At 36.9% G+C, this 26,704-nt stretch overlaps 3 protein-coding genes and 1 long non-coding RNA gene across 5 annotated transcripts in view; all 4 read left to right on the forward strand.

Annotated features, from left to right (window-relative positions):
- The window catches only part of LOC122827331 (NLR family CARD domain-containing protein 3-like), a 400,427-nt gene that overhangs the window by 299,425 nt on the left and 74,298 nt on the right, over positions 1–26,704 (forward strand). The gene's annotated exons all lie outside the window — the stretch shown is intronic.
- Positions 1–26,704, forward strand: part of LOC122827329 (NLR family CARD domain-containing protein 3-like) — a 138,683-nt gene that overhangs the window by 42,629 nt on the left and 69,350 nt on the right. Inside the window, exon 1 of one of the 2 annotated variants that reach the window (XM_044110138.1) lies at positions 4,504–4,691. The exons of the other annotated variant lie outside the window; for it this stretch is intronic. The gene's annotated coding sequence lies outside the window, so the exon portion shown is untranslated. Of the gene's footprint in view, positions 1–4,503; positions 4,692–26,704 lie in introns of those variants that run through there. 2 annotated transcript variants of the gene reach the window in all.
- On the forward strand, positions 18,768–20,391 carry LOC122827342. The gene is made up of 3 exons (XR_006370031.1): positions 18,768–18,831; positions 19,366–19,518; positions 20,042–20,391. It is a non-coding gene; the product is annotated as an uncharacterized LOC122827342 (long non-coding RNA).
- The window catches only part of LOC122827333 (rho GTPase-activating protein 20-like), a 23,309-nt gene continuing 18,637 nt past the window's right edge, over positions 22,033–26,704 (forward strand). Inside the window, exon 1 of the mRNA XM_044110153.1 lies at positions 22,033–22,447. Within this exon, the coding sequence (XP_043966088.1) occupies positions 22,373–22,447 (75 nt within the window). The 5' untranslated portion in view covers positions 22,033–22,372. The remainder of the gene's footprint in view (positions 22,448–26,704) is intronic.

Here is a 26,704-nt window from a genome sequence, read left to right on the forward strand (position 1 = left end):
GATCTCAGCTGCCATTTTCCTTCAATTATGACATAAAAACAAATGAAATATGAACGTCACTTCCAAACCACCAGAAGAAGAAGAGATGATGAATTAATTTCAAACTTGTTGCATGTAGAGCTGAAGTTGTTCTCCATTAGTTTTTGTTTACTTTTACTCACTTACAAAGATCAACTAATGGCTCTCAGTCTAAAGGTGTGGAAAGAAGAATTCAGTCAAACTTTGGCTGTTCTGATAACAAAGTTTATTTATTGAGTCACTTGCACCAAAGCAGCTTTCAAAATGGCAGCCTTTACATCCAGCAGTCCATCTATTAACTAGTTAAACTCCACCTGGGGGGAGGTCCCAAGATGGCGGAGTGAGAGGTGTTGTTTTTGCAGGCTCTAATATACAGGAAGGTTTCGCCCTGATCGATAATCGAAGAGTGGACCCGGACTAATTACACCGCCATGTTTCTTTACTTTCACTGGTATGGTATATTATGTTTGTATTTGTTTAAAGGGCTATTGCACTATTCCATTTAGCTATTATTGGCTATGTTATCTCGTTCCTGCTCATCGTTCCTGTGAGTAGTTTTTGCACAACTACTGTGTTTTTTGCATGTTATCCTTACTTTCACTTAATACTAGGGGTTTAAAAAATGTTGTCAAACGTAAGGCTATTTATCTTTATTGCAAAGAGCAAAAGGCAAACTGTTTTTTTCTGCAAGAAACTCATTCATCAAGTGAGGAAGCTAAATTCTGGAAACTTCAATGGGGGATCAAATTTATTTTAGTCATGGTCCGTCGCATTCAGCTGGGGTTGTGATTATGTTTTATAAATTCCCAGGTTCTTTGTTGGAGCATATCAGTGATACAAATGGCCACTGGGTAACTGTAATAGTGGAGATTGATGGAAATAAGATCATTTTGGTGTGTGTATATGGACACAACAGTAAAGCAATGAATTGTATATTTTTTACTGACCTCGGAGTGAAGATAAAACAATGGAAAATAAAATATTCCACTGATCAGGTTATCTTGGGAGGAGATTTTAATGTAGCTCCAGATGGATCCATTGATCGTCTGCCCTCTCGGGGACAACACCATATTTATGATGGTATTTTTGTAAATTTAATCTCTAATGCAAATTTGACAGACTGCTGGAGAATTAGAAATCCTAATATCAGACAATACTCCTGGTTCAACCCTTCGGGAAATGGCCAATGCTCCAGGCTAGATTACTGGTTAATCCCTCATAATCTGGTAAATAATATTTCAAGTTGTGAAATCTCAGCAGCTCCTTTAACAGATCATTGTTCAGTTACCTTATTTCTCTCTCTGAATAAATCAAAACTACCTTCAAACGTAACTTGGAAATTTAATATTAATCTACTGAATAATAAAACCTTCTGTTCAGAAGTCCTGGACCTTATTGAAGATATTTCAGTAATGGATCTGTCGCCCTTAAATAAGTGGGAGTGGTTTAAATTTAATGTTAGGACAACAGCAATAAAGGCAGGCAAAATTGCTTCAAAGCTGAGGAGACAGAAACATTCCCAACTTATAAGCAATATAAATTCTCTATGTTCAAAATCAGTTTTATCGTCTGAAGAGCTGAGTCAGCTTGATAGTTTCAAATCTCAACTAGATGATGTTTTTTTAGATAAAGCAAGGGGGGCTTTCATTCGCTCTAGGGCTCGATGGATTGAAGACGGTGAAAAGAACTCTTCATATTTTTTAATCTTGAGAAGCAGAGACAGTCCAAAAAGAAGATTCAGAAACTAATTATTAATGGTAGCATCACTGAAGACCTGGATTTAGTAAATGTAGCAATTAGAAATTTTTATAGTAATCTTTATTGCTCTAAGTATTCAGAATCCCATTGCCAATCTTTTTTTGATGAAATCCAGGAATCTGATGAAAAAATTAACCTTGATTTTAAAAACCTTATGGAAGATGACTTAAGAATCGAAGAGCTTGACGTAGCGATACAACAACTGACAAAAGGTAAATCTCCAGGCCTTGATGGGTTAACCACTGAATTTTATACTTTCTTTTGGAAAGATTTACAAAAACTTTTATTTGAGGCCCTGCTGGAATGTATTTCAAACAATAATCTCTCTCCCACCATGAAACGAGGTCTGATTACTCTGATCCCCAAAGCCAACAAAGATCCTTTATCTTTAAACAATTGGAGACCCATCACTCTGTTATGTACAGATTATAAAATTTTAGCTCTTGTTTATGCCAATCGCTTGAACAGTGGATTAGGAACAATTATTAATGAATGCCAATCAGCATTTTTAAAGGGAAGAAATATCCATCATCACACTAGACTGATTTTTGATATGATTGATTATCGTAGCTTTATTGATGGTGAGAGTTTTATTTTATTCCTGGATTTCTTCAAGGCTTTTGACTCACTGGAACACTGCTTTATAATAAAAACCTTAAAATATTTTGGCTTTGGGGAAAAATTTTGTAGTATAATCAGATTATTTTATACTGATATAAGTAGCTCCGTTTCCCTGGGAACGAGTTTGACCCCTAGTTTCTCTATGTCAAGGGGAATCAGTTAGGGCTGCCCAATTTCACCTAAATTATTTATCTTAACAACTCAAATGCAAACCTTACTAATAATGAAAAATTCAAATTTGCATGGTATCAAAATTTTTGATAAGGAATTCAAGATTAGTCAATTTGCTGACGATACAACAATTTTCCTAAGAGATAAAACTATGGTAGATGTTGCACTAAAATCTATTTCAATGTTTTCTAGTGCATCTGGTTTGTCTCTCAATATTGATAAATGTGAACTTTTGCCGATCCATTCCAGCTCTGAGACGTCTGTTGCCTCCATTACAGTTAAGTCCGAGGTTAAATATCTGGGAATGCTGATTTCAAAAGACATTATTAGAAGAGAGGAGGAAAACATTTGTAGTTGCTTGGATGGTATGAAGAGATCCTGGAGTCATTGGTTAACTAGAGATCTGACTATTTTGACCTAACACTTCTGTCCAAAGCTGAAGGAGAGTCCAAATTAATTTACCCGTGCCATTCTGCTTTTATCTCCGGCAAGAATATTAAGAAAGCCAATTCAATAATCTTTCAATTTATCTGGAGAAACAAAACTCACTATTTAAGACGATCTGATCTTATTAAAGATTATGATAAAGGAGGAATTAGAGCTTTAGATTTTGAGGCTTTGATTGGCTCATTTAGAATAAATTGGCTGAAGACCTATTTGTCTCATTCCAACTCAATGTGGTTTCATATCCCTAAATCTATATTTAATAAACTCGGTGGCTTGGATTTCCTGCTTAAATGTGATTTTGAATTAACCAAGATTAATATTACACTGTCTAATTTTCACAAGCAAGTTTTACATTTTTGGAAAATGATATTTACCCACAACTTTACCCCACATGGATCTGTAGTGTGGAATAACAGATCAATATTGATAAATAGAAAATCTATTTTTAAAACTGACTGGTATGAAAAATGTATTTTATTTGTAACTGACTTAATGGATAGTAATGGTATGTTGTTAAATCATAGAGATTTCACTAACAAATTTGATCTGAACTGTTCTTGTAATGAATATTTAAAAGTATGTAAATTTATCCCTGTAGCTCTGATCCATCTCATCCAAAACACCTTAAGATATTCAAATGTCACTTCATCTTTACCCAAATTAAAAATTGGAGAATATAGTGTGACTGATACAAAGTGCAACAATGTTCTGCTTGTGACTGCCTTCAAATCTAAATTATTTAATGATTACAATAATAATATCTTGATAACAACCAATCTGTCTATAATTGAGAATGCGTTCTCCAAGTACGTAAAATGGCCGATTTCACCAAAGGTTAAAGAAACTCACTTCAAAATTTCTCACAATTTTTACCCAGTGGCTGAATTTTTGCACAAAAGATTTAAATTTGATTCAGCATGTTGTGCCTTTTGTGATTGTCCAGAAGAATCCCTTAATCATCTTTTTTTTTCCTGTCCCTTTTCTTTTAAACTATGGAGCGACATTAAAAATTGGTTGTCCCTTAAAATTGATGACATTCCTGAGATAACCATCACCCACATTTTATATTATATTGATGGCCTTGATAGTAAAATATCTGACATGGTTAATATTATCTTTTTACTTGTTAAATATCACATACACTGCTGTAAATGGAGAGGTTCTACTCCTTGTTTTGATTTTTTTCTTAACCAATTTAAACTTTATTTCACCTCACTGAAACTTTTGAAATCTGTTTCTGCAAGAAAAGTAACTGCCAGTATCTCAACTTTTCTTTTGTTTTAAAATCCTGCTCTATTATTATTCATTTGCCTTAATGTTTTATGTGCTTGTCTTTAGTCTTAGCCCCTTGTTTTTGTTTAATTTTTCTACCTATGTTGCAATGTTCTTGCACCTCATCGAGACTTTGTATACAGTTTGTTCAATAAAAAAAAAAATAAATAAAAAAAGTTAATGACGTGGTTTCCGGCTTCCGGACTCGAAGGACGCTGGAAGAATGTCGGTAGCATCTGGCGTTGAAAAAGACAAATCAGTGAATGTACGTTGATGAACGTTTTTTGGCAACCGGCAAATAACCCTACAAAGAGGAAGAAGAATTTTCTCATGGGTTGAGGTTGTGAGCCCGGCAAAACGAAAACGCATATCGGAGTTGGAAAAGGCGGATTTGGCATAAACTGGTATGTGAATGGTTTGTCTGAAAATGGAGACAGGAAATGAGGATGACATGGATTTTGAAGGGTGGACGCCAGTGGGGAGAGGAAGAGGGAGAGGACGGGAAAGACATTAAATAGATGAAGGAAAGGGTATTAGTGATATTCAAGGAAATAAACGAGAACTGGAAGGAAGTAGTTCAGAAGAAGAAAGGATAGTTAGGAGGAAAGTTGTGAGGGTTTTACATTGTGGTGTCAAGAGAAGTAAAAAAAAAAATCGGAGATGTTGAAATGGTGAAGATTTTGAGAGATGGAAATCTATTGGTAGTTTGTAAAAATGAAGAACAAAAAAATAAGGCTTTAAATGTGGATAATATATGTAAAAAAAACTGTTGGAGAAAAAAATTGTGGGCGAAAATAAAAAAACTAGAGGAGTGATTTATGGGATCCCTCTAGAATGAAGATCTTGATAAAATTAAGAGGAATATTGTAGGTGTAAAAGTGAATAACTTGAAGAGGTTGTCAAGAACAATAAATGGAGAAAGAGTAGGAAGTTTGTCCATCCTCATTGAATTTGAAGGGAAAGATTTACCACAAAACATCAAAATAGGTTATCTCAAGTTTTCAGGTCAGACCTTATATCCCTCCACCACTTCGTTGTTTCAAATGTCAAAGGTATGGACACATAGCAGCAGTTTGTAAAGGGAAGCAGAGATGCCCAAAATGTGGTGAAGATCACAAATTAGAGGAATGTAAAGAAGAAGCACAAGAAAAATGTTGTAACTGTGGAGGGCAACATAGAGTTACGTATGGAGGATGTGAGGTGAGGAAGAAGGCAAAAGAAATCATTCAGATTAAAACAACCAAAAACATTAGTTATGCAGAAGCTGTTAAAAATGTGAAGGAACAGACAACAAGAAAGAGTGAACAAACAGTGAACCAAATCCCACAGCAAAGCAAAGTGCAGTTAAAAGAAAATATGACAGTGTCAGTAGAAAAATTAATATTATTTGTAGCATATGTTATCAACTGCACTGACCAAGCCAAGCATAAAACTGAGAAAATCAAAATAATAGTGAGAGGAGCAGAAAAGTTTTTGGGGTTTAAAGAGGGATCATGGGAGAATATAAACAAAAAGCTGGAGGAGGATGGGAGACCAGGACCACCAGCTGAAAATAATTAATGTTAATATTACAATGGAATGCAAGAAGTTTAATTGCTAACGGACAGGAACTTAAAGGTTATGTAGATAGTCTTGAGGAAAAACCAGAAATTATTTGTGTTCAGGAAACATGGTTAAAAACAACATTAGATTTTGTGATTAAAGGATATAATAGTGTAAGAAGAAGGAGGATGTGCAATATTTATAAAACAAGGGATACAATATCAGGTATTAGGGAAAGGAATATAACTTGAATATATAGTAGTTGAAATATGGGAACAAGAAAGTAAATTTAAAATAATAAATTTTAATAATCCATGCAAAACATTATCAATTGAAATAATGGAGGAGTTAATGGCATATTTGGAAGGGAAAGTAATTTGGTGTGGGGATTTGAATGCAAATAGTACATTGTGGGGTAAATGTAATGATAAAAATTGAAAAGTTATAGAAGAATTAATGGAATTGAAAAATCTTGTATGTATTAATGATGGGAGGGGAACAAGAATCAATGTAAGAACAGGGATGGAATCAGTTATTGATTTAACAATTGTATCAAATGTTTTAGCTGGTATATGCGAGTGGTTCATTGATAAAAATACAACAATAGGTAGTGATCATTATCCCATCGTAGTTAAGGTAGGATTAAATATAAATAAGAATATAAAGGTAAATAAAAAACTGAATTTTAATAAAGCAGACTGGATTAAATTTAGGTACTTGAGTCAAATAAACTTAGAGAAAGTAGATATGACAATGGATATAAATGATGTCAATTTAGAAATTTGCAAAATAATTATGGAAGCAACAGATAATTCAATAAAGAAAACAGGATGTAGAAGTGATAAGAAAATGGTGCCATGGTGGACAGATGAATGTAAAAAAGCAATAAAGTTAAGAAATAAAGCATTTAAGGTATTAAAAGGGAACCCTATTTATAAGAATTTAATTGATTATAAAAGAAAGCAAGCAATGGTAAGAAGAACTATTAAGAACGCAAAAAGAGAATATTGGAGGAATTTCTGTAGTACAATAGGGAGAGAAACCAAAATAGAAAAAGTTTGGAAAATAATTAAAAGAATGAATGGCATAAAGAAAGAGTTTGAATACCCTATATTAAAAATGGATAATATAAATATAGTAAGAGATGAAGATAAAGCTGAAATATTGGCAAGAACATTTAGTAAAGTTCATAGTTCAAATAATATAAGTGAAGAGGGAAGGAGAGGGAGAGAAAATACAAAACTTAAATATAAAGAGCTATTAGAGAATGTTGAAGAAACAAATAATTTGTTAAATGTTGAATTCACAAAAGCTGAATTGAATTCTGCACTCAGGAAGACAAAAAATACATACCAGGTAAAGATCAGATTTGTTATAGAATGATAAGACAACTTAGTGAAAAATCAAAAGATATATTATTGCAATTATATAATAAAATTTGGGAGAAGGGAAAACTACCAGTGAACTGGAAGGAATCAGTTATAATACCAATAGCAAAACCAGGAAAAGATAATTCAAACCCAGGAAATTACAGACCAATAGCTTTAACATCCAATTTATGTAAAGGTTCTGTCTGGAGGAGAGCTGTGGACTGAGCTGCTGCTCCCTCAGAACCTTCTGCACACCAACTCCCTCCATAGAGATACAATAGAGTCATGATGTTCAAGTCCACTGTGGAGCTAAATAAGTTCACTAGTTCATAGGAAATGTTCACTCATTCATTCACCTGATTCACTCTGATCCTCTGAACACATGATGGGAACCAGCTTTCTGCTTCACAGGACAGTTACTGGAACTGGATCACTGGGACTGACTGGTTCTGGTTTCTCTCTCCAAAAGGCCAGAAGATGAAATATCTGGATCTGAAAAAGGACAGAGCAGAACCTCCAGGACCCACCAGTCCATCTATGAGGAGTGATCGGTCCAGACATCATCCTCCAGACTTCAGTAATGAACCTGGACCCTCAGACAGAAAGTAAGAAACCAGTTTCTAACTGATTCACGTGACTTTATAGAGATAAAATCTAAATGATATTAACTGGTTGATCTCAGTGTTTTAATAAACAGTAACTTAATTTTCTTACTTATTAATTTAAAGTTGGACATGAAGGATGTTGGTCAGTAAATCAGTAGAGTTTAAATGAAAGTCTGATTGAATTAATATGGATTAAAATGTTGCATGAAAACAAAAACAACCAAACTTGTGAAGAGCAACAATTCAGATTGTCTGTAAACCCACTGAAGCAGTGAAACCCAGCATCTTCCAGACTGGGAACACTGGCATCAGTCATGATACCAAATATAATTCAATTAAGTACTAAAAACCAGAGATCATCAATGTTCTGAGGTTCTGTTCTGACCCAGTTTCTGGTCCCTTGTTTAATGTGGACCTTCATGAACATCTTCAGCTCCAGCCTGTTGCTAGTGAACTATTTCAGTGATGAAGAAATGTCTTCACAGGAGCAGCTTTGGTGAGGAGGAGCCTCCATCCTGCTGTGGTTTGTCTCAGAATGTTCTGATGGATCCGGTCTTGACCAGCTGCCCCCAGTATGGGAAACAACCCAGAACAGGATCTGGACCTCTGACAGCCAATCAGAGCAGCTGTGCTCCAGGTGAGACTGAACATCTCCAATCAGAACTTCATTCTATCGTCTCTGTGGAACCAGATCCACGTCTTTAGTTGATATTTGGAAATTTAAGGTTTAAAAGTGTTTTTGTGGTCAGTTGTTTCAACTGAATCCAGCTGGTGTAACTGGAACTTATGTCTTGGTAACTGGGCTTAATAAAGTCCTCATTTAATTTGAGGCTGTTCAAAAAATGGACGCAAGATAAATGTATAAATTTAACTTTTTATTTTGTTTGTTTTTAAAATTATAAGTGAAGACTCTTACTCTGAAGGGTCATGTTGCAGCATAACATGTCATCAGCTCTAAATTAAACAAACACTTCATAGAATCAATTTGATTATTTCTACAGATAATGTTATTTGTGTTTCAGCACATTATGATGTTAAGGGGAATGAAATAGCAGAAAGGAGAGCAGCAATCGGGTATTGATTGATATTAACGTTACGATTAGCATAACAGAAATAAAGTGTATAATAAAATAAAAAAAGAGAGGTGGCAAAGGTTATAAGTCAGCAAATTGCCCAGCTGCCAACATGGTTATTCTGACCTTGAAAAGGATTTTTGTTCTACTTTTATTGGTTATTACACCAGGCCTTTAAGGTTCTGCTGGAAAATTGGAGAATCCAATTTGTGAAATGACTAAAGGACAATTCCACGTATTTTCTCACTACTTTGAGCATCTTTAATGTGATCTACTGTGGCACTCATTAATAACGCATCAGATTGTTGCTATGGTAACCAAACAATCTAGCTATGAAGATTGTTTGTTGACCACCAGTGCATGATGGTCAAAGCATCATGTACTGCTACAAAGTAAACTTCCCAGCTCCTTAAAATCTTAAGGATTTTAAATAATTTCAAATCTTTGAATTTTTGTATGTTGAAACCATTAAATCAAATTGAGCAGCATTGATAATCTCAATAAACAAAGGTTACATTTCTATATCTATGGTCTGTGTTACAAGGTAACATTTATGTGCCCCCTTGAAGGCCTGAGGGGTCTTATGGACTTAATTTGGATTTAACAGAAGTGCAAATAATTGATATTCATTTTAATAATTTTTTTTCTTTTGTTGTTTTTAGGACTCGATAGCTGTGGTTTTAAATATCATTTCACTGGTGATGTTGTCCTGTAACAAATAATTATTCATTTGCATGAAAACAAAAACAACCAAACTTGTGAAGAGCAACAATTCAGATGACCTCAGCTACAAACTCCTGCTGAACTTCTAAAACAGCATCTTCAGACTGTGACATACAAGGTAACATTAGTTAAACTCAGCTATATATTAATAATCACTGTAAAACCAGAGATCATTGGTTTCTATGTTTCAATAGAAAGTGACATTAAGGAGTTGTCCAGACTTTTGTGGACCTTCATGTCGACATCTTCAAATTGATTGCCAGCCTGTTGCTAGTGAACTATTTCAGTGATGAAAAACATCACCCTGATCTTTGGTCAAAGCATCATGTACTGCTAATACTGCAGAATGTCAGATGGAACTGAGTTTCCAGTTCACTCAATGGGGCTGCATCCTGAACAGGTTTTGTGGTTGACAAAGAAGATTACAGACTGTAGACTGACCAGGGGCCTGAAGCCTCCATCAGAACTTTGTTTCGCTAACAATGGAACCAGATACAATCAACAGTTAGAATATTAGATCATTCGCTCACCTGCTATTGTTTCAACTGACAGCTCTGGAACATGTCTTGGTAACTACTTAAAGTCCTCATTTATAATATAGGATACATTTATAGGCCAGATAAATGTATAAATTTGACTTTTTCATTTTGTTTGAAGATTATAAGACTTTCACTCTGAAGGGTCATCTTATCCCTGATGTGTCATCAAAGCTCTAAATAAAATCGGCCTCGATCTTCTTCTGCTCTGCAGTGAGAGTTTGACTGTTTCAGCACAGATGTTAAGGTCATGTCTGAATGTTTACAGTTAACAATATTCACTCCACTGTTGCCAACTCACTGACTTTCTTCCTGTATTTAGCATAAATTTCAGAAAAAATGGTATAATAAAATCAATATGGGCAGGTCAGGTTTTTTAAAGATTGGTAAATTGCCCAGAAAACTGCAATGGTTATTCTGCAGCCCTACACACATATTCATGACATTCTTTGATTAAATTAATTTCATTAACCAAAAAGCTGCTGGAAAATTTGAGAATCAATTAAATGACTAGGTGAATCTTCTTTCTTTCTCCCTGAAGGATAAGTTCTTTTATGAGACATTGTTTTGCCAACTTATCTTCTGACAGATTTGGACGTTTGGATCCACTCTGCACAGCAGCTATGGGTTGTTTGTTGCAGTCACCGCGACCACCAGGGGCTTCAAAGCATCAATTTCTTTTCTTAAACTTGTCTATAAAATAATGATTTCTAAATACATTATCAAATATATTGTAAAAACAAATAATTTCAAATCTTTGAATTTTTGTTGTTGAAACCATTAAATCATTAGCAGCAAAAAATCAGCTCCACTGAGGGGCCCCTATATGGCCCTGTGGTCTGTGTGGCTGCTTAGTTTGCTTTTGCCTTGGGCGGCCCTGAGACTTATGGAATAACTTTCATTGAGTTTTCTTCTAGTTATTGAATAATATTTTCATAGTTTATGTAGAAGAACCAAACTGGACACTGTGGTTTTATTAGTCCAGTTACTTGTTAGATTGTCCTGTAACAAATTGTTTTTATTTAGTTTGTTTTTCTTTGTTTTTCAGATATCTTTGCTCAGTATCAGCCTGACCTTAAAGAGTTTCTGAAGATGAAGTTCCAGAGTCTCTCTGAAGGATTTCTGAACATAGAAATAAAACGACCTCTGAACCAGACTCTGCTGAACTCCACATCACAGAGGGGTTAACTAGAGAGGTCAACCAGGAACATGAGGTCAGACACATTGTTAAACAGCATCCAGGAAACAAGAAACAATCAGAAGAGAAGACATCTTTAAACCCCACCTGGAAGAGATCAACCAATTAAGAACAGTGATGACCAATGGCTGGCATTGGGAAAACACGTTCTCAAATTGATTCACTCTGGACTGGGCTGAAGATAAAACCAACCAGAACATTGATTTCATATTTCCATTCACTTTCAGAGAGCTGAATATGTTGAAAGAAGAAAAGTTCAGTTTATTAGAACTGATTCATAAATTCTTCACTAAAACCAAAGAAATCAGCAGCTGCATTTCAGGTTCTGTTAGTCTTTGATGGTCTGGATGAAGAAGATTACAGATCTGGATTTCAACAACAATCCGTTCCTGACTGATGTTACAGAGTCCAGATCACTGGATGTTCTGGTGACAAACATCATCAGGGGAACACTGTTTCCTTCTGCTCTCCTCTGGATAACCACACGACCTGCAGCAGCCAATCAGATCCCAGCAAAGTTTGTTGACATGGTGACAGAGGTCAGAGGGTTCACATTTAGAAGGAGGAATACTTCAGGAAGAGATTCATAAATGATGAAGAGAAGGCCAACAGGATCATCTCCCACATCCAGAAATCAAAAACTCTCCACATCATGTGTCACATCCCAGTTTTCTGCTGGATCATTGCTGAAGTTCTGGAGAATCTGATGGAGACCAGAGAGAGAGGAGATCTGCCCAAGACCCTGACTGAGATGTACATAGAGTTCCTGAAGGTTCAACTCAAAATCAAGGAGGAAAAGTATGATAGAGGAAAAAAGACAAAATCTATCTGGACTCCAGAGAACAGGAAGCTGATTGAGTCTCTAGGAAGACTGGCTTTTGATCAGCTGCTGAAGGGAAACCTGATCTTCTATGACAAAGACCTCAATCAGTGTGACATCAACATCAAAGATGCTGCGTTGTTCTCAGGAGTGTTCACTGAAATGTTTAAAACAGAGAGAGGAGTGAGCAACATCTCCATCTACTCCTTTGTTCATCTGAGCGTCCAGGAGTTTCTGGCTGCAGTCTACATGCTCCACTGTTTCACCAGCAGGAAGTCAGAGGTGATCCAGACGTTCCTGGGAGAAAAATACAGAGAAACATCTCTAGATGAGTTCATGAAGAAAGTCATGGAGAAATCCCTCAGCAGTGAAAATGGCCACCTGGACCTGTTTGTCCGCTTCCTTCATGGTCTCACTGTGGAGTCCAACCAGAACCTCTTAGAAGATCTGCTGGGTCAGAGAGAGAACAGTCCAGAAACCATCCAGAGAATCATCACCAACCTGAAGGAGATGAACACTGATGATATCTCTTCTGACAGAAACATCAACATCTTCTACTGTCTGATGGAGATGAACGATCTCTCATTTTATCAGGAGATCCAACGGCTGCTGGATTCAGGGAAGAAGCTCTCAGATACTGACTGTTCAGCTCTGGCCTTCATGCTGCAGATGTCAGAGGTTCTGGATGAGTTGGACCTGAAGAAGTACAACACATCAGAATCAGGACGACGGAGACTGGTTCCAGCTGTGAGGAACTGCAGAAAGGCTCGGTGAGTCCAGATGTTTTCATTGTGTGAATGCTGATTCAGCAATATTGTTCTCCTGTTTCTTCTTCTTCTTCAAGTTGCTTCTGGATGTTTTTGGTCTTTAACTTCTTCCTTCATCCTCTGGACTATTTCATCCATTCAAACATCTAAACATTCAGATCATCCAGGACAGCTGCAGCTTCTGGTTTTTAGACATTTTGATCATTTTAAAAATATTTAACTTTTTATCAGTTTTCATGTTGAAATGAATAAAAACCTTCAGAACTCTAGAAAATCTATTTTCTCTTAAAGATCCAATCAGCCAGAGAGACTTTTTAAACTTTAATCTTCTCTTCACTCATTGAGCCGCTACTCCATAAATCACCTTTTAGGATCTTTTTGCTATTTTTATGAAATAATTGTTTAGGTTTTGATGGAAACTTTAAAATAAATCCCTGCATTGTTGTAGTAACCATGGAAAGTAGTTAGAAACTTTGTGAACCAACCTTTCCTCCTCCCACTAGTTTCCTCTGAGTTTGTAAATGAGACCAAAATGTGTTGATTGTTGTCTGGTCCAGAAAAAGTTCTGGTTTCTGTCAGATCCTCCCAAAGCTCTGAGAACTCTGAGCTTCCAGAGCTGGAACCATTTTCCTCATCAACTCTTCATCTGCAGCCTTTGTTGAAGCTGTTAGCTGTCCTCCATGAAGACCTGGAGAGACATGAGCTTCAACTCTTTAGACATCCCAGCCTCTTCTAGTTACTGGAGAACTTTCACTGCTTCACCATGAAAATACTGCTGGACCCAAACGCTCCGTCTCCTCCAGGGGTTTTGGTCTTCAGCTCTTCAGGAGTTTAGCAACAATTTCTTCTGACATCCAAACCTTTGTTCCTCTGAGACGACGGACAGACCACTGCAGAGACACGGTTCCCTCTTCCAACCAGTTTGTCCCAGTTCCTCTCAGATCAACAGTCTGAGAGGTTCAGACCTGAAGCAGCAGCAGGACCGGTTCTGCTGCTGCTCTGCAGGACCAGAACAATCTGAAGCTTTTAGCTGCAGCAGGTTGACGACTGTCCACTTTCTACTTTGTTAAAGCATCAAATCCAGCAGATGAACGGAGACAGAACTGGGAGCATCATGTGTTTGGTTTCTGCTCCCAGTTTCCTCTGTGGCAGCATTTAATAACCTGCTGCTGGGAACTTTGTTTCTATAGAATATCCTACTATTATTAATAATGATGATGATGATTCTAGATGCTGCAGCAGATATTGGCTAAACAAACCCAGAGATGCCAGAGGTCCACAGCAGGCTGGACTTCCTGCTCTGCTCACTTCATTTCTAACTCACTTCCTGCCTGGTGGAAGATCTCAAGGAGCCAAAGGGTCTAGTCCAAGTCCGAGCTGTGAGCAGTTCCTCCTCCTCTCCATCATCTCCAGTAGTTTCCTTCATTCAGCTCAGTCAGCCTCTTCATCAGCTGCTGCAGCTCCTTTGAGGCTCTGATGCTGCAGCTCCATCAGATGCTGCAGAGAAAACTGAACTTTCCTTCACAGATGATAGAAGATCTTCAACATCTGACTGCAGCTGAAGGTCTGAGGACATGAAGCCTGGACCAGAACCAGAACCAGAACCTGGACTTTAACCAGGAACTGAACTGATTCTCTGTGGGGTCAAACTCAGTAAATTGAAGATCAGATGTTGATCAGATGATGACATCACTGTTATCATATTTTAGTCTGTTATTGAATGATTTTATTTCTTCTCTGATCACAGACTTGGTGGCTTGAGGCTCCGAAAGGCTCAATGTGAAGTTTTGGCCTCAGCGCTGAAGTCCAACCCAGATCTGACTGAACTGGAAATAAATCAGATCTTCATAGATAAAGATGAAGAAACTGATCTGAAGTCTGTGGTTGAGATCCTGGAGAGTTCAGTCAGTAAAGTGAAGAAACTGAGGTTTGTTTTCTCTACTAATCTAATAAAATCGTTCATTTATACTTTAGTCATTATTAGGCCTGTCACTATAAATGATAAATCAATTAATCGTACGATAAATTAAAACTATCCACGTCATTTTAATTATCGCCTTTTTCGTGTCTTCCGGCCTTTTTCTGTTCCTGTTGATGACGCTGAATGAAAACAGGCTCCAGGTGTCCAGAAAGCACTCCGGACATTACTGGACATTACACTGATGTGTAATGTCCAGTTCACACGACACGATCTTAGATCTGTCGGCCGATTTTCAAAACCTGAGAGATCACACATTGGCCCACAGAAATCCTTGGTATAACGGTTCGATCGGGTTCAATTGTGCTGTCTGATGTCCAACAATGAGCACAAAATAATGGCTACAAGTCCAGTGAACTCATTTTAAAACCAGGCATTAATCAATGCTTTACTACAATCTACCTGCAATTCATGTAGCTCTAGTGTCAGCGTAACGTCCTGACTGAATGAAAACCATTAGAACCGATTTATGTCACGTTAATGAAGAACAGCTGAAAAGTTACCGGTCCAATTCCTCCCCTCGTCATTTCTATATTCTTTGCACAAAATGTTTTATAAACATTAATGTTGTTTCCACATATCATCTCCGATGTCTGCTGGACTTCAGGTTGCACCGTGTCAGCTGTTTGGGATTCCCCTCTGTAATTTCCCCTCAGAAAGTAGGAGGAGAATCTGCGCTTTCTGATTGGCTACCTGTCACATTCAACAGGTTGTGTTAACGATCCCAGTCGGGGAAAACCCCTGATTTAGATAGAAGAGGCCACAACGATCTACCGTAACACACCACACACTACAGGATGATCACAAGCAACAATCTTAGAACGATCAACGTTCTAAGATTGTCATAAGGGGAAAATGTAGGTGTGAACTAACATGTAGTGTGAACTATTGCATCAGGTAGTCGATGTTCCATCTTCTATATTTAAATCTAATGATTACTGAAGGGCAATATGGTAAACAGACTTCATAATCTGCACTCTTTTGGTTGAATCCAGTATTTATTTACACTTTGGTGTTTTTATTCAAGTACATTTTTGTTAATGGAGACTGAGAATCCATTTTATTTTTGTTTTTTGTTGTTTTGTTTATTTTATCAGTTCCAGTGTTAAGTGTTCTTTTGAAAATAAAGTGTATTTATCTTTGGCAGGAAATCACATGTATTATTATGTCATTTCCATTAAATCAGTGTACAAAGGTCTTCAAACAATATTATCATTTATCACAATAATTTTTGAGACAATTAATCGCCCAGTAAAATTTGCTATGGTGACAGGCCTAGTCATTAGTTTAATAAATAATTTTATTCCAATATATTTTCTTTCAAAACAAACTGTTTAAATGACAGAATAAAAGCTCATAAACATTAAATAATGGCCTCCATTGACTTCCAGCAGCTTTAATAAGAACCCAAAGACCATTAATGAATAAACTGACTGGTTCTGATCCAGTTACCAAGTCGGGTCTCCAGCTGATGATCAGGAACCAGCAGAAATGGTTCAACTCATCCAGGCTGATAGAAAACTTTGAGTTTCTTTTTTGATCAAATGTTCTGGTTCTGCTGGTTTGGACTCTTTAAACCAGTTTGACTGGATCAGATGTTGGAATCAGTTCATCAAGTTTCTTTTACATTCAGAGAAATTAATTTTATACATTTTTATTATTTATTTGTTCATATTTCAGTTTTAACCTGCATCCTGTTGGTTCAGCTCACATCTTTTATTCTTTATTCAGATTGAACTGCAGTTTGTCAGAGACCAGCTGGACTTCTCTGTTCTCAACTCTGAAGTCCAAACCGACCCATCTGACAGAACTGGACCTGAACGAAACCGACCTGGAAGATTCTGGACTGAAGGATCTCTGTGGTTTTCTACAGACTGAAGGCTGCAGACTGGAGAGATTGATGTATTTAAATAATATAATTATTGATATTTATGTGAATAATTATTTATAATTGATCATAAATCAAAGTTCATTTCTTCTGTTCTAATCAATATTTTCTGAGTTTGTTCCTGGACTTGGATCCAGAGTTTAATTTAGTCCCTCTGTGTAACTGAGTTGGACCCGCTGACCTGAGGTCAGAACAGGACAGCATTCGGACCCCCGGTGTGTAGAAATCCCCCTCATGTGAAGCAGGTCAAAGGTCAAGATGCAGAAAGAGAGAGAATGAAATCTCCCTTTATTGAAGATCCACAAATGCCACACTTAGTTTTAAATCTTCTGCTATTAGTTGATAATAATCCAGTCCAGGTTTAAAGAGTCCAGGTGGTTCAGTGTTTTAACTCTAGTAGATTAAAGATGCTGATAGTTGATTAAAATTAGGTGGAATCGCCCTTTATCCATTTCCTGAATCAGAAGCTTCAATCAGAAACCAACTTCATCTTCATCTGGAAAAATCCAGACAACTGAGTTTTTCTCTGAGCTCAACAGGCTGCAGGTTCTTCAGGACATGAATATTCTGGTCCCAGACATCAGAACCAGCAGAGACTGCAGCACATGAATGTGAAGCAGGTTGTTAGGAGAGGTTCTCCACATGCTCAGACTAAAGGTTCACAGTCTGACAGAGATGGACAGAGAAAGTCGACCAACTCTGGCTGAAATGGTTCCTAGAAACAGGGAAGTTTTCTGTGGACTTGACTGCCTGATCATATGGAGCTGCAGCACATGCAGGAGTTTGATGTTGGCAGGAAGCAAAACAAAAAGGAAGCAAGTGATGAGTTTCCATTTTAGTTTGAATTCCACTAATGGAGCAAATTCCAAGTCAGTCGTCCTCCAAACCACTGAGAGCAGCTTAGAGGAAAACCTGAGTTTGTTGTGACAGTCAGACTCTATCAGGATGACCACAGTCTTCTGGCAGAGTTCCTGGACATTAAGGAGACATAAATAATAGAAAGATAATTCATTAACAGTCCTGCAGTAAATACTGACTTTGTGAAGGTTTTGGTGTTTAAGTTATTTTGTTCAAACATCTTGATTCAGCTCTTATTTTGTAGGACAGGAAATGAGATCTTACCTTTGTAATGTTTTATATGCAACAAGCTTCATCAGTTCACTGAAATCATTTTCATGTTTTACCTGGAAAATAGATTTAAAATGATTCATCTTCACAATCCTGTTGTTCCTTTATGATAATGTTCCCATTTCTGCAGCATCTCTGATGAAGGATTCAGAACTTGAACTAAATGACCCTCATCAATCTGACAGAGAAAAGACTCAATATTTTCTAGTTGATAGTTCAGTAACTGAATCAGCACAAAATGAGAAAATGATCAACTTTCAGAATGTGAGCTGTAATGGAAATTGTAAAACGCTGAATTAGACGGATTGAAATAAACCAGTTTACATCTGTCATAATTAGCAATGAGCTGCAGTTAAAATACAACCAGCAAGAAAAAATCATTAATAGATTAATGAACAAAAACTGGAGACATAAAATATCTGTAGATAAATGATGGTACAGAGCAGTCAGATAATACAGAGTCTGGAAGGAAACATGGAGAGAGAAAAAAACATCCGACTGAATTTAAGATCCTGAGAAACTTTTAGAAAAACTTTGAGTTTCTGTTTTGATCAAATGTTCTGGTTCTGCTGGTTTGGACTCTTTAAACCAGTTTGACTGGATCAGATGTTGGAATCAGTTCATCAAGTTTCTTTTACATTCAGGGAAATTAATTTTCTACATTTTTATTATTTATTTGTTCATATTTCAGTTTTAACCTGCATCCTGTTGGTTCAGCTCACATCTTTTATTCTTTATTCAGATTGAAGGAATGCAGTTTGTCAGAGACCAGCTGGACTTCTCTGTTCTCAGCTCTGAAGTTCAACCCGACCCATCTGACAGAACTGGACCTGTACAGAACCAACCTGGAAGATTCTGGAGTGAAGGATCTCTGTGGTTTTCTACAGACTGAAGGCTGCAGACTGGAGACATTGAGGTATTTTAATAATATAATTATTGATATTTCTGTGATTAATTATTTATAATTGATCATAAATCAAAGTTCATTTCTTCTGTTCTAATCAATATTTTCTGAGTTTGTTCCTGGACTTGGATCCAGAGTTTAATTTAGTCCCTCTGTGTAACTGAGTTGGACCTGCTGACCTGAGGTCAGAACAGGACAGCATTCGGACCCCCGGTGTGTAGAAATCTCCCTCATGTGAAGCAGGTCAAAGGTCATTCAACCCAGTCTAGAAAAGTGAATCCTGGAATCTGACAGGAACAAATCAATAATCAATGATTGATGCTTCAACACTTTGATCACAACCTGGAATGATTTTACTGACTAAAATCCTCCAACACAACATGACCCAGTACCAGGTTCTGGTTCTGGTTCTGGTTCTGAAGTCAGCAGGTCTTTATTGAAGCAGCAGCTTGTTGGCATTAATATTCATGAGAATCTTTAACTGGTTCTGTTGGACTGGTTAACCTGCATCCTGTTGGTTCAGCTCATCTTTTATTCTTTATTCAGGTTGAATCGCTGCTGGTTGTCAAAGATCAGCTGTGATTATTTGGCTTCAGCTCTGAAGTCCAACAGCCTCCATCTGAAAGAACTGGACCTGAGAGGAAACAACCTGAAGGATTCAGTTGTTCAGCAGCTGAAGGATCTTGTAGATGATCTAAAGTAAGTAAATGTTTGTAGTGATTTCATCTCCTGTCAGCATATTGAACTAAACCCAGTTAGCATCAAAGCAAAGATCCAGTATTCCCAGTAAAGCTGCAGCTTCTCAGGGGGAGGAGAATGGTTCAGGCTTCCTGATTGGACACAGAGACAGCAATCAGCCAATCAGAGGAGCAGCAGCTTGCTGTGTTCCTGTGTTTGTGTGGGTGTGAAGCTGAGTGTTGTTGCTGTGTCCATGTCTCCAGGAAGTCCAGCTGGACTCCAGCGTCCAGCCGTCCAACATGTCTAGAGACAGTCAGTGGTCCTCATTCATCAAACTGTGGCAGCAGCAGATCTGATCTCAGATCTGATTGTTCTCTCAGTTCAACAGGAAACAACTGATCAGGTTCATCTTGGTCACAGCTCTGAGATCAGTCTCACTGCAGCCTGGAAACCATCTAGTGGATGTGCTGCGTCACTGACTGCTGCTGGAGAGAGTCTGGAAACACTCACTGATCTGATCTCTCCTTCCTTCTTCTCTCTGCAGGTGGAGGACAAATGATTCTGATGATTCTTACTTATACATCTTCTGATCTCTGTAAAGTAGAGAATGATCTCTGTGTCCTGCTGATCCTCAGAGGTTGAAGCTGCAGCAGTTTGAGTCTAAAGAGACTGACAGGATCATGATGATGACCTCTGACCTCCAAGATTTTCCTCCTGTTTATTTTCTCATGTCTGTCATTTAGTGTCTGATATTGTTTGTCTCTTTGGATCAATAAAGATCCAATTCAAACTGGGCTCCATTTAGAGGCTTGATGGAGTTTTGATCTGAACTGGATTCAACTGGAAAGTTGATCTTTTTTCTCTCTGGTTCATTTTCATCCTGGAACCAGAAATGGTCTGAGAATGGAAACATGGGAATCATTTCCAGTTCAGCTTTGAAGCCATGAAAGACACTTCAACCCTCTTTTCTCTGCTGCTTCTTCCTTCTGTTGACATGAAAATGTTCCTCAAAGCTCCTCAGAGAAAAAGATGCTTTACTGGAAACTGGAGAGAAACTTCAGCTTCCATCACAGAAACCAGTTGAACCAGTTTGGAACTGGATGTCCCACAGAAACTCTGATCTTAGAGCAGTTTTCAGGAACATCCATCTTTTATCTGAAAAAAAATGTAGATATATATATTGTGATGGAAAAATTACAATAAGGTCAGATCTGCTAGTCATGTTATATGAAATGCTTATGAACTTTCACCAAAAGAACTATTTGGGTCACATGTACAAGGTTGGAAGTTTGTTTTCCACAGCTGCCATCCCATAACCTTGCATAAAACCCATGTGTAGTTTTTGCTTGGCAGTGCTTTGCATCCAGACTTGCTTCATTAATGATTGTCCTATGAGCTCTCGCTATATTATGCACAATATATGAATAAACCTGATTGAGTGATTTTACCTGAACAGTGCTTGGAAATAGTATATTTCCAAGAAAATATATAAATAACTTTTGCATCATAGTTATTGTTGGGAAATTGATTTTATCAGAAAGTTAATGTTTTCATATTATTATTCTGTTGTGTTTTTTACTAGGCTCCTTTTCTTTCATGATACTTTATTAACTGTTTCAGGACGTCTACTTTAGACTGTTGTATCTCCAGGTTTCAACACTTGTCCAACAACCCCTGACCAAAATCCCACTGAACTCCAGAAAAACACAACATATTTCTGACATGAATATCCAAAAACGCCAACCAAGTAATGAATGTAACAGCATGGATGAGATCTTGTAACAAAGGATTTGCCTCATTGTTCTGATGGATGTTATCGGTTTAATTAACGGACTCCTTTGTTTTCTTGACAGATGTATAATTTGTCTGAATAAACCTGCAAATAAACATTTTTAACGTCATTTATTTTTGTCAAAATAAGAGCTCTTTCTATTTCCTGACGTTACCACGTTTCTCTTTGTGGGTGGGACGTGAGCCACAGCAGCTGTGATCAATTGATCGTTTGTCTGCTGAAGTTTGCAGCAACAATCAACGATGGAAAACCTGGAGGTTGAACTTCTGGAGTCAAATAAACCCCAAATGTTTCATTTGGTCTCCTAGAAATTCACTGATGGCCCAAATGAGAACGACTCTGGGGACTTACATAATAATAATGTTGTATGGCCTGTCCATCACAAGTGCAGATGCAAACTTTTTATTTGTATAAGATTACAAAAGAAAATGTTAAATATTTGTCAATGATATATTTTATGTTTTATTTTTTTAGTTATTTTCTGCAACTGAGAATCGACAACCAGACAGTGAAGAATTAATACGTTAGATATCACTGTTTTTCTTTTTGTTATATACAAGTGTTTTTTTTATTTAAAGTAAAGTAGAAAGAAAATGTTTTTATAATAAAGCAGATGTTGAGTTTCTCTAATAAATTACACCTGGACTCTGAAAACACGGATATAAAGGTTTAATTAAAACACAAGATATGTATTAAGTGTTATTGTTAAAGGAGCAATGAAGAAATATTGTAGTAAAGAAATATGTGGTTTGATTTGAAAGGTTAAGTTTTAATGTAGGTGTTAAAACTGCAGCTGCAGTAGCGTCAAGGTCCAGTTCTCCCAGTGCAGTAGTCCAATCAGCCACTAGAGGGCGCAGGACGACTCTCGCTCCTCACGTTTCTTCTTCAGCTGATTTTCTGCTTTCTTGGGTTGATAAACAGGAAGTGTGAGGATGGCATCTTCACCTTCATCGTCCTCCTCTTCCTCAGCTGCAGCATCAGTGATCCTAGTGGTCCAGTTCATCTCCTGCTGATGCTTCCAGTTCTTCTGGGTTTCTGCTGCTCTGCTTCATTGACAGCTTCAGCTTTTCTGTCTGGACTAAGATGATTGATTTGCTGCTGGAAACAGAGATGGTGGAGCAGATCCTGCAGGGGGCGCTCTGGGGCCTCAGTGTTCAGGTCGGTTACAGTCACAACTTCCAGAGTCCTGAATCTTCTGGTTCCTTCCTGAAACGATTTCCTGCAGTAAAATGTTGGCTTTAAATGAGCTGAAAACAGAGAAAAACCTGAAAAAGTTCAAATGTGACCTCAGAGTTTCACGGTTCAGATCACTGTGGATACAAAGAGAGGAAAACATGGAAGTAAAGGAGTTGAAGTTGTTTTTACTTCAGAGTAGCCGGACCTTTTGAATGCAACCAGAATTAAAGATGAATAATTATTATATTCATAGATGTCCAGCTCCAACCAGAAACACTGAAGTCGTTGTTTGTTTGAATCCAGAAGCTTCTTGCTCTGTTTTGCTTTAAATGAGGAAAGAATGAAGCCAAACTCAGTGATGGAACCAGCAACCTGTGAGACCCAAATGCTTTTCTTAATGCTCTGAGGTTCTGTTCATCTCACCAGGAAGGATCTTGGCTGCCATTTTCCTTCAATTATGACATAAAAACAAATGAAATATGAACGTCACTTCCAAACCACCAGAAGAAGAAGAGATGATGAATTAATTTCAAACTTGTTGCATGTAGAGCTGAAGTTGTTCTCCATTAGTTTTTGTTTACTTTTACTCACTTACAAAGATCAACTAATGGCTCTCAGTCTAAAGGTGTGGAAAGAAGAATTCAGTCAAACTTTGGCTGTTCTGATAACAAAGTTTATTTATTGAGTCACTTGCACCAAAGCAGCTTTCAAAATGGCAGCCTTTACATCCAGCAGTCCATCTATTAACTAGTTAAACTCCACCTGGGGGGAGGTCCCAAGATGGCGGAGTGAGAGGTGTTGTTTTTGCAGGCTCTAATATACAGGAAGGTTTCACCCTGATCGATAATCGAAGAATGGACCCGGACTAATTACACCGCCATGTTTCTTTACTTTCACTGGTATGGTATATTATGTTTGTATTTGTTTAAAGGGCTATTGCACTATTCCATTTAGCTATTATTAGCTATGTTATCTCGTTCCTGCTCATCGTTCCTGTGAGTAGTTTTTGCACAACTACTGTGTTTTTTGCATGTTATCCTTACTTTCACTTAATACTAGGGGTTTAAAAAATGTTGTCAAACGTAAGGCTATTTATCTTTATTGCAAAGAGCAAAAGGCAAACTGTTTTTTTCTGCAAGAAACTCATTCATCAAGTGAGGAAGCTAAATTCTGGAAACTTCAATGGGGGGATCAAATTTATTTTAGTCATGGTCCGTCGCATTCAGCTGGGGTTGTGATTATGTTTTATAAATTCCCAGGTTCTTTGTTGGATCATATCAGTGATACAAATGGCCACTGGGTAACTGTAATAGTGGAGATCGATGGAAATAGGATCATTTTTGTGTGTGTATATGGATACAACAGTAAAGCAATGAATTGTATATTTTTTACTGACCTCGGAGTGAAGATAAAACAATGGAAAATAAAATATTCCACTGATCAGGTTATCTTGGGAGGAGATTTTAATGTAGCTCCAGATGGATCCATTGATCGTCTGCCCTCTCGGGGACAACACCATATTTATGATGGTATTTTTGTAAATTTAATCTCTAATACAAATTTGACAGACTGCTGAAGAATTAGAAATCCTAATATCAGACAATACTCCTGGTTCAACCCTTCGGGAAATGGCCAATGCTCCAGGCTAGATTACTGGTTAATCCCTCATAATCTGGTAAATAATATTTCAAGTTGTGAAATCTCAGCAGCTCCTTTAACAGATCATTGTTCAGTTACCTTGTTTCTCTCTCTGAATAAATCAAAACTACCTTCAAACGTAACTTGGAAGTTTAATAGTAATCTACTGAATAATAAAACCTTCTGTTCAGAAGTCCTGGACCTTATTGAAGATATTCCAGTAATGGATCTGTCGCCCTTAAATAAGTGGGAGTGGTTTAAATTTAATGTTAGGACAACAGCAATAAAGAGGCAAAATTGCTTCAAAGCTGAGGAGACAGAAACATTCCCAACTTATAAGCAATATAAATTCTCTATGTTCAAAATCAGTTTTATCGTCTGAAGAGCTGAGTCAGCTTGATAGTTTAAATCTCAACTAGATGATGTTTTTTTAGATAAAGCAAGGGGGGCTTTCATTCGTTCCAGGGCTCGATGGATTGAAGACGGTGAAAAGAACTCTTCATATTTTTTAATCTTGAGAAGCAGAGACAGTCCAAAAAGAAGATTCAGAAACTAATTATTAATGGTAGCATCACTGAAGACCTGGATTTAATAAATGTAGCAATTAGACATTTTTATAGTAATCTTTATTGCTCTAAGTATTCAGAATCCAGTTGCCAATCTTTTTTTGATGAAATCCAGGAATCTGATGAAAAAATTTACCTTGATTTTAAAAACCTTATGGAAGATGACTTAAGAATCGAAGAGCTTGACGTAGCGATACAACAACTGACAAAGGGTAAATCTCCAGGCCTTGATGGGTTAACCACTGAATTTTATACTTTCTTTTGGAAAGATTTACGAAAACTTTTATTTGAGGCCCTGCTGGAATGTATTTCAAACAATAATCTCTCTCCCACCATGAAACGAGGTCTGATTACTCTGATCCCCAAAGCCAACAAAGACCCTTTATCTTTAAACAATTGGAGACCCATCACTCTGTTATGTACAGATTATAAAATTTTAGCTCTTGTTTATGCCAATCGCTTGAACAGTGGATTAGGAACAATTATTAATGAATGCCAATCAGCATTTTTAAAGGGAAGAAATATCCATCATCACACTAGACTGATTTTTGATATGATTGATTATCGTAGCTTTATTGATGGTGAGAGTTTTATTTTATTCCTGGATTTCTTCAAGGCTTTTGACTCACTGGAACACTGCTTTATAATAAAAACCTTAAAATATTTTGGCTTTGGGGAAAAATTTTGTAGTATAATCAGATTATTTTATACTGATATAAGTAGCTCCGTTTCCCTGGGAACGAGTTTGACCCCTAGTTTCTCTATGTCAAGGGGAATCAGGCAGGGCTGCCCAATTTCACCTAAATTATTTATATTAACAACTCAAATGCAAACCTTACTAATAATGAAAAATTCAAATTTGCATGGTATCAAAATTTTTGATAAGGAATTCAAGATTAGTCAATTTGCTGACGATACAACAATTTTCCTAAGAGATAAAACTATGGTAGATGTTGCACTAAAATCTATTTCAATGTTTTCTAGTGCATCTGGTTTGTCTCTCAATATTGATAAATGTGAACTTTTGCCGATCCATTCCAGCTCTGAGACGTCTGTTGCCTCCATTACAGTTAAGTCCGAGGTTAAATATCTGGGAATGCTGATTTCAAAAGACATTATTAGAAGAGAGGAGGAAAACATTTGTAGTTTCTTGGATGGTATGAAGAGATCCTGGAGTCATTGGTTAACTAGAGATCTGACTATTTTTGGACAAACACTTCTGTCCAAAGCTGAAGGAGTGTCCAAATTAATTTACCCGTGCCATTCTGCTTTTATCTCTGACAAGAATATTAAGAAAGCCAATTCAATAATCTTTCAATTTATCTGGAGAAACAAAACTCACTATTTAAGACGATCTGATCTTATTAAAGATTATGATAAAGGAGGAATTAGAGCTTTAGATTTTGAGGCTTTGATTGGCTCATTTAGAATAAATTGGCTGAAGACCTATTTGTCTCATTCCAACTCAATCTGGTTTCATATCCCTAAATCTATATTTAATAAACTCGGTGGCTTGGATTTCCTGCTTAAATGTGATTTTGAATTAACCGAGATTAATATTACACTGTCTAATTTTCACAAGCAAGTTTTACATTTTTGGAAAATGATATTTACCCACAACTTTACCCCACATGGATCTGTAGTGTGGAATAACAGATCAATATTGATAAATAGAAAATCTATTTTTAAAACTGACTGGTATGAAAAAGGTATTTTATTTGTAACTGACTTAATGGATAGTAATGGTATGTTGTTAAATCATAGAGATTTCACTAACAAATTTGATCTGAACTGTTCTTGTAATGAATATTTAAAAGTATGTAAATTTATCCCTGTAGCTCTGATCCATCTAATCCAAAACACCTTAAGATATTCAAATGTCACTTCATCTTTACCCAAATTAAAAATTGGAGAATATAGTGTGACTGATACAAAGTGCAACAATGTTCTGCTTGTGACTGCCTTCAAATCTAAATTATTTAATGATTACAATAATAATATCTTGATAACAACCAATCTGTCTATAATTGAGAAT

Source organism: Gambusia affinis, linkage group LG24, assembly GCF_019740435.1.
Source record: "Gambusia affinis linkage group LG24, SWU_Gaff_1.0, whole genome shotgun sequence".
NCBI lineage: Eukaryota > Metazoa > Chordata > Actinopteri > Cyprinodontiformes > Poeciliidae > Gambusia > Gambusia affinis.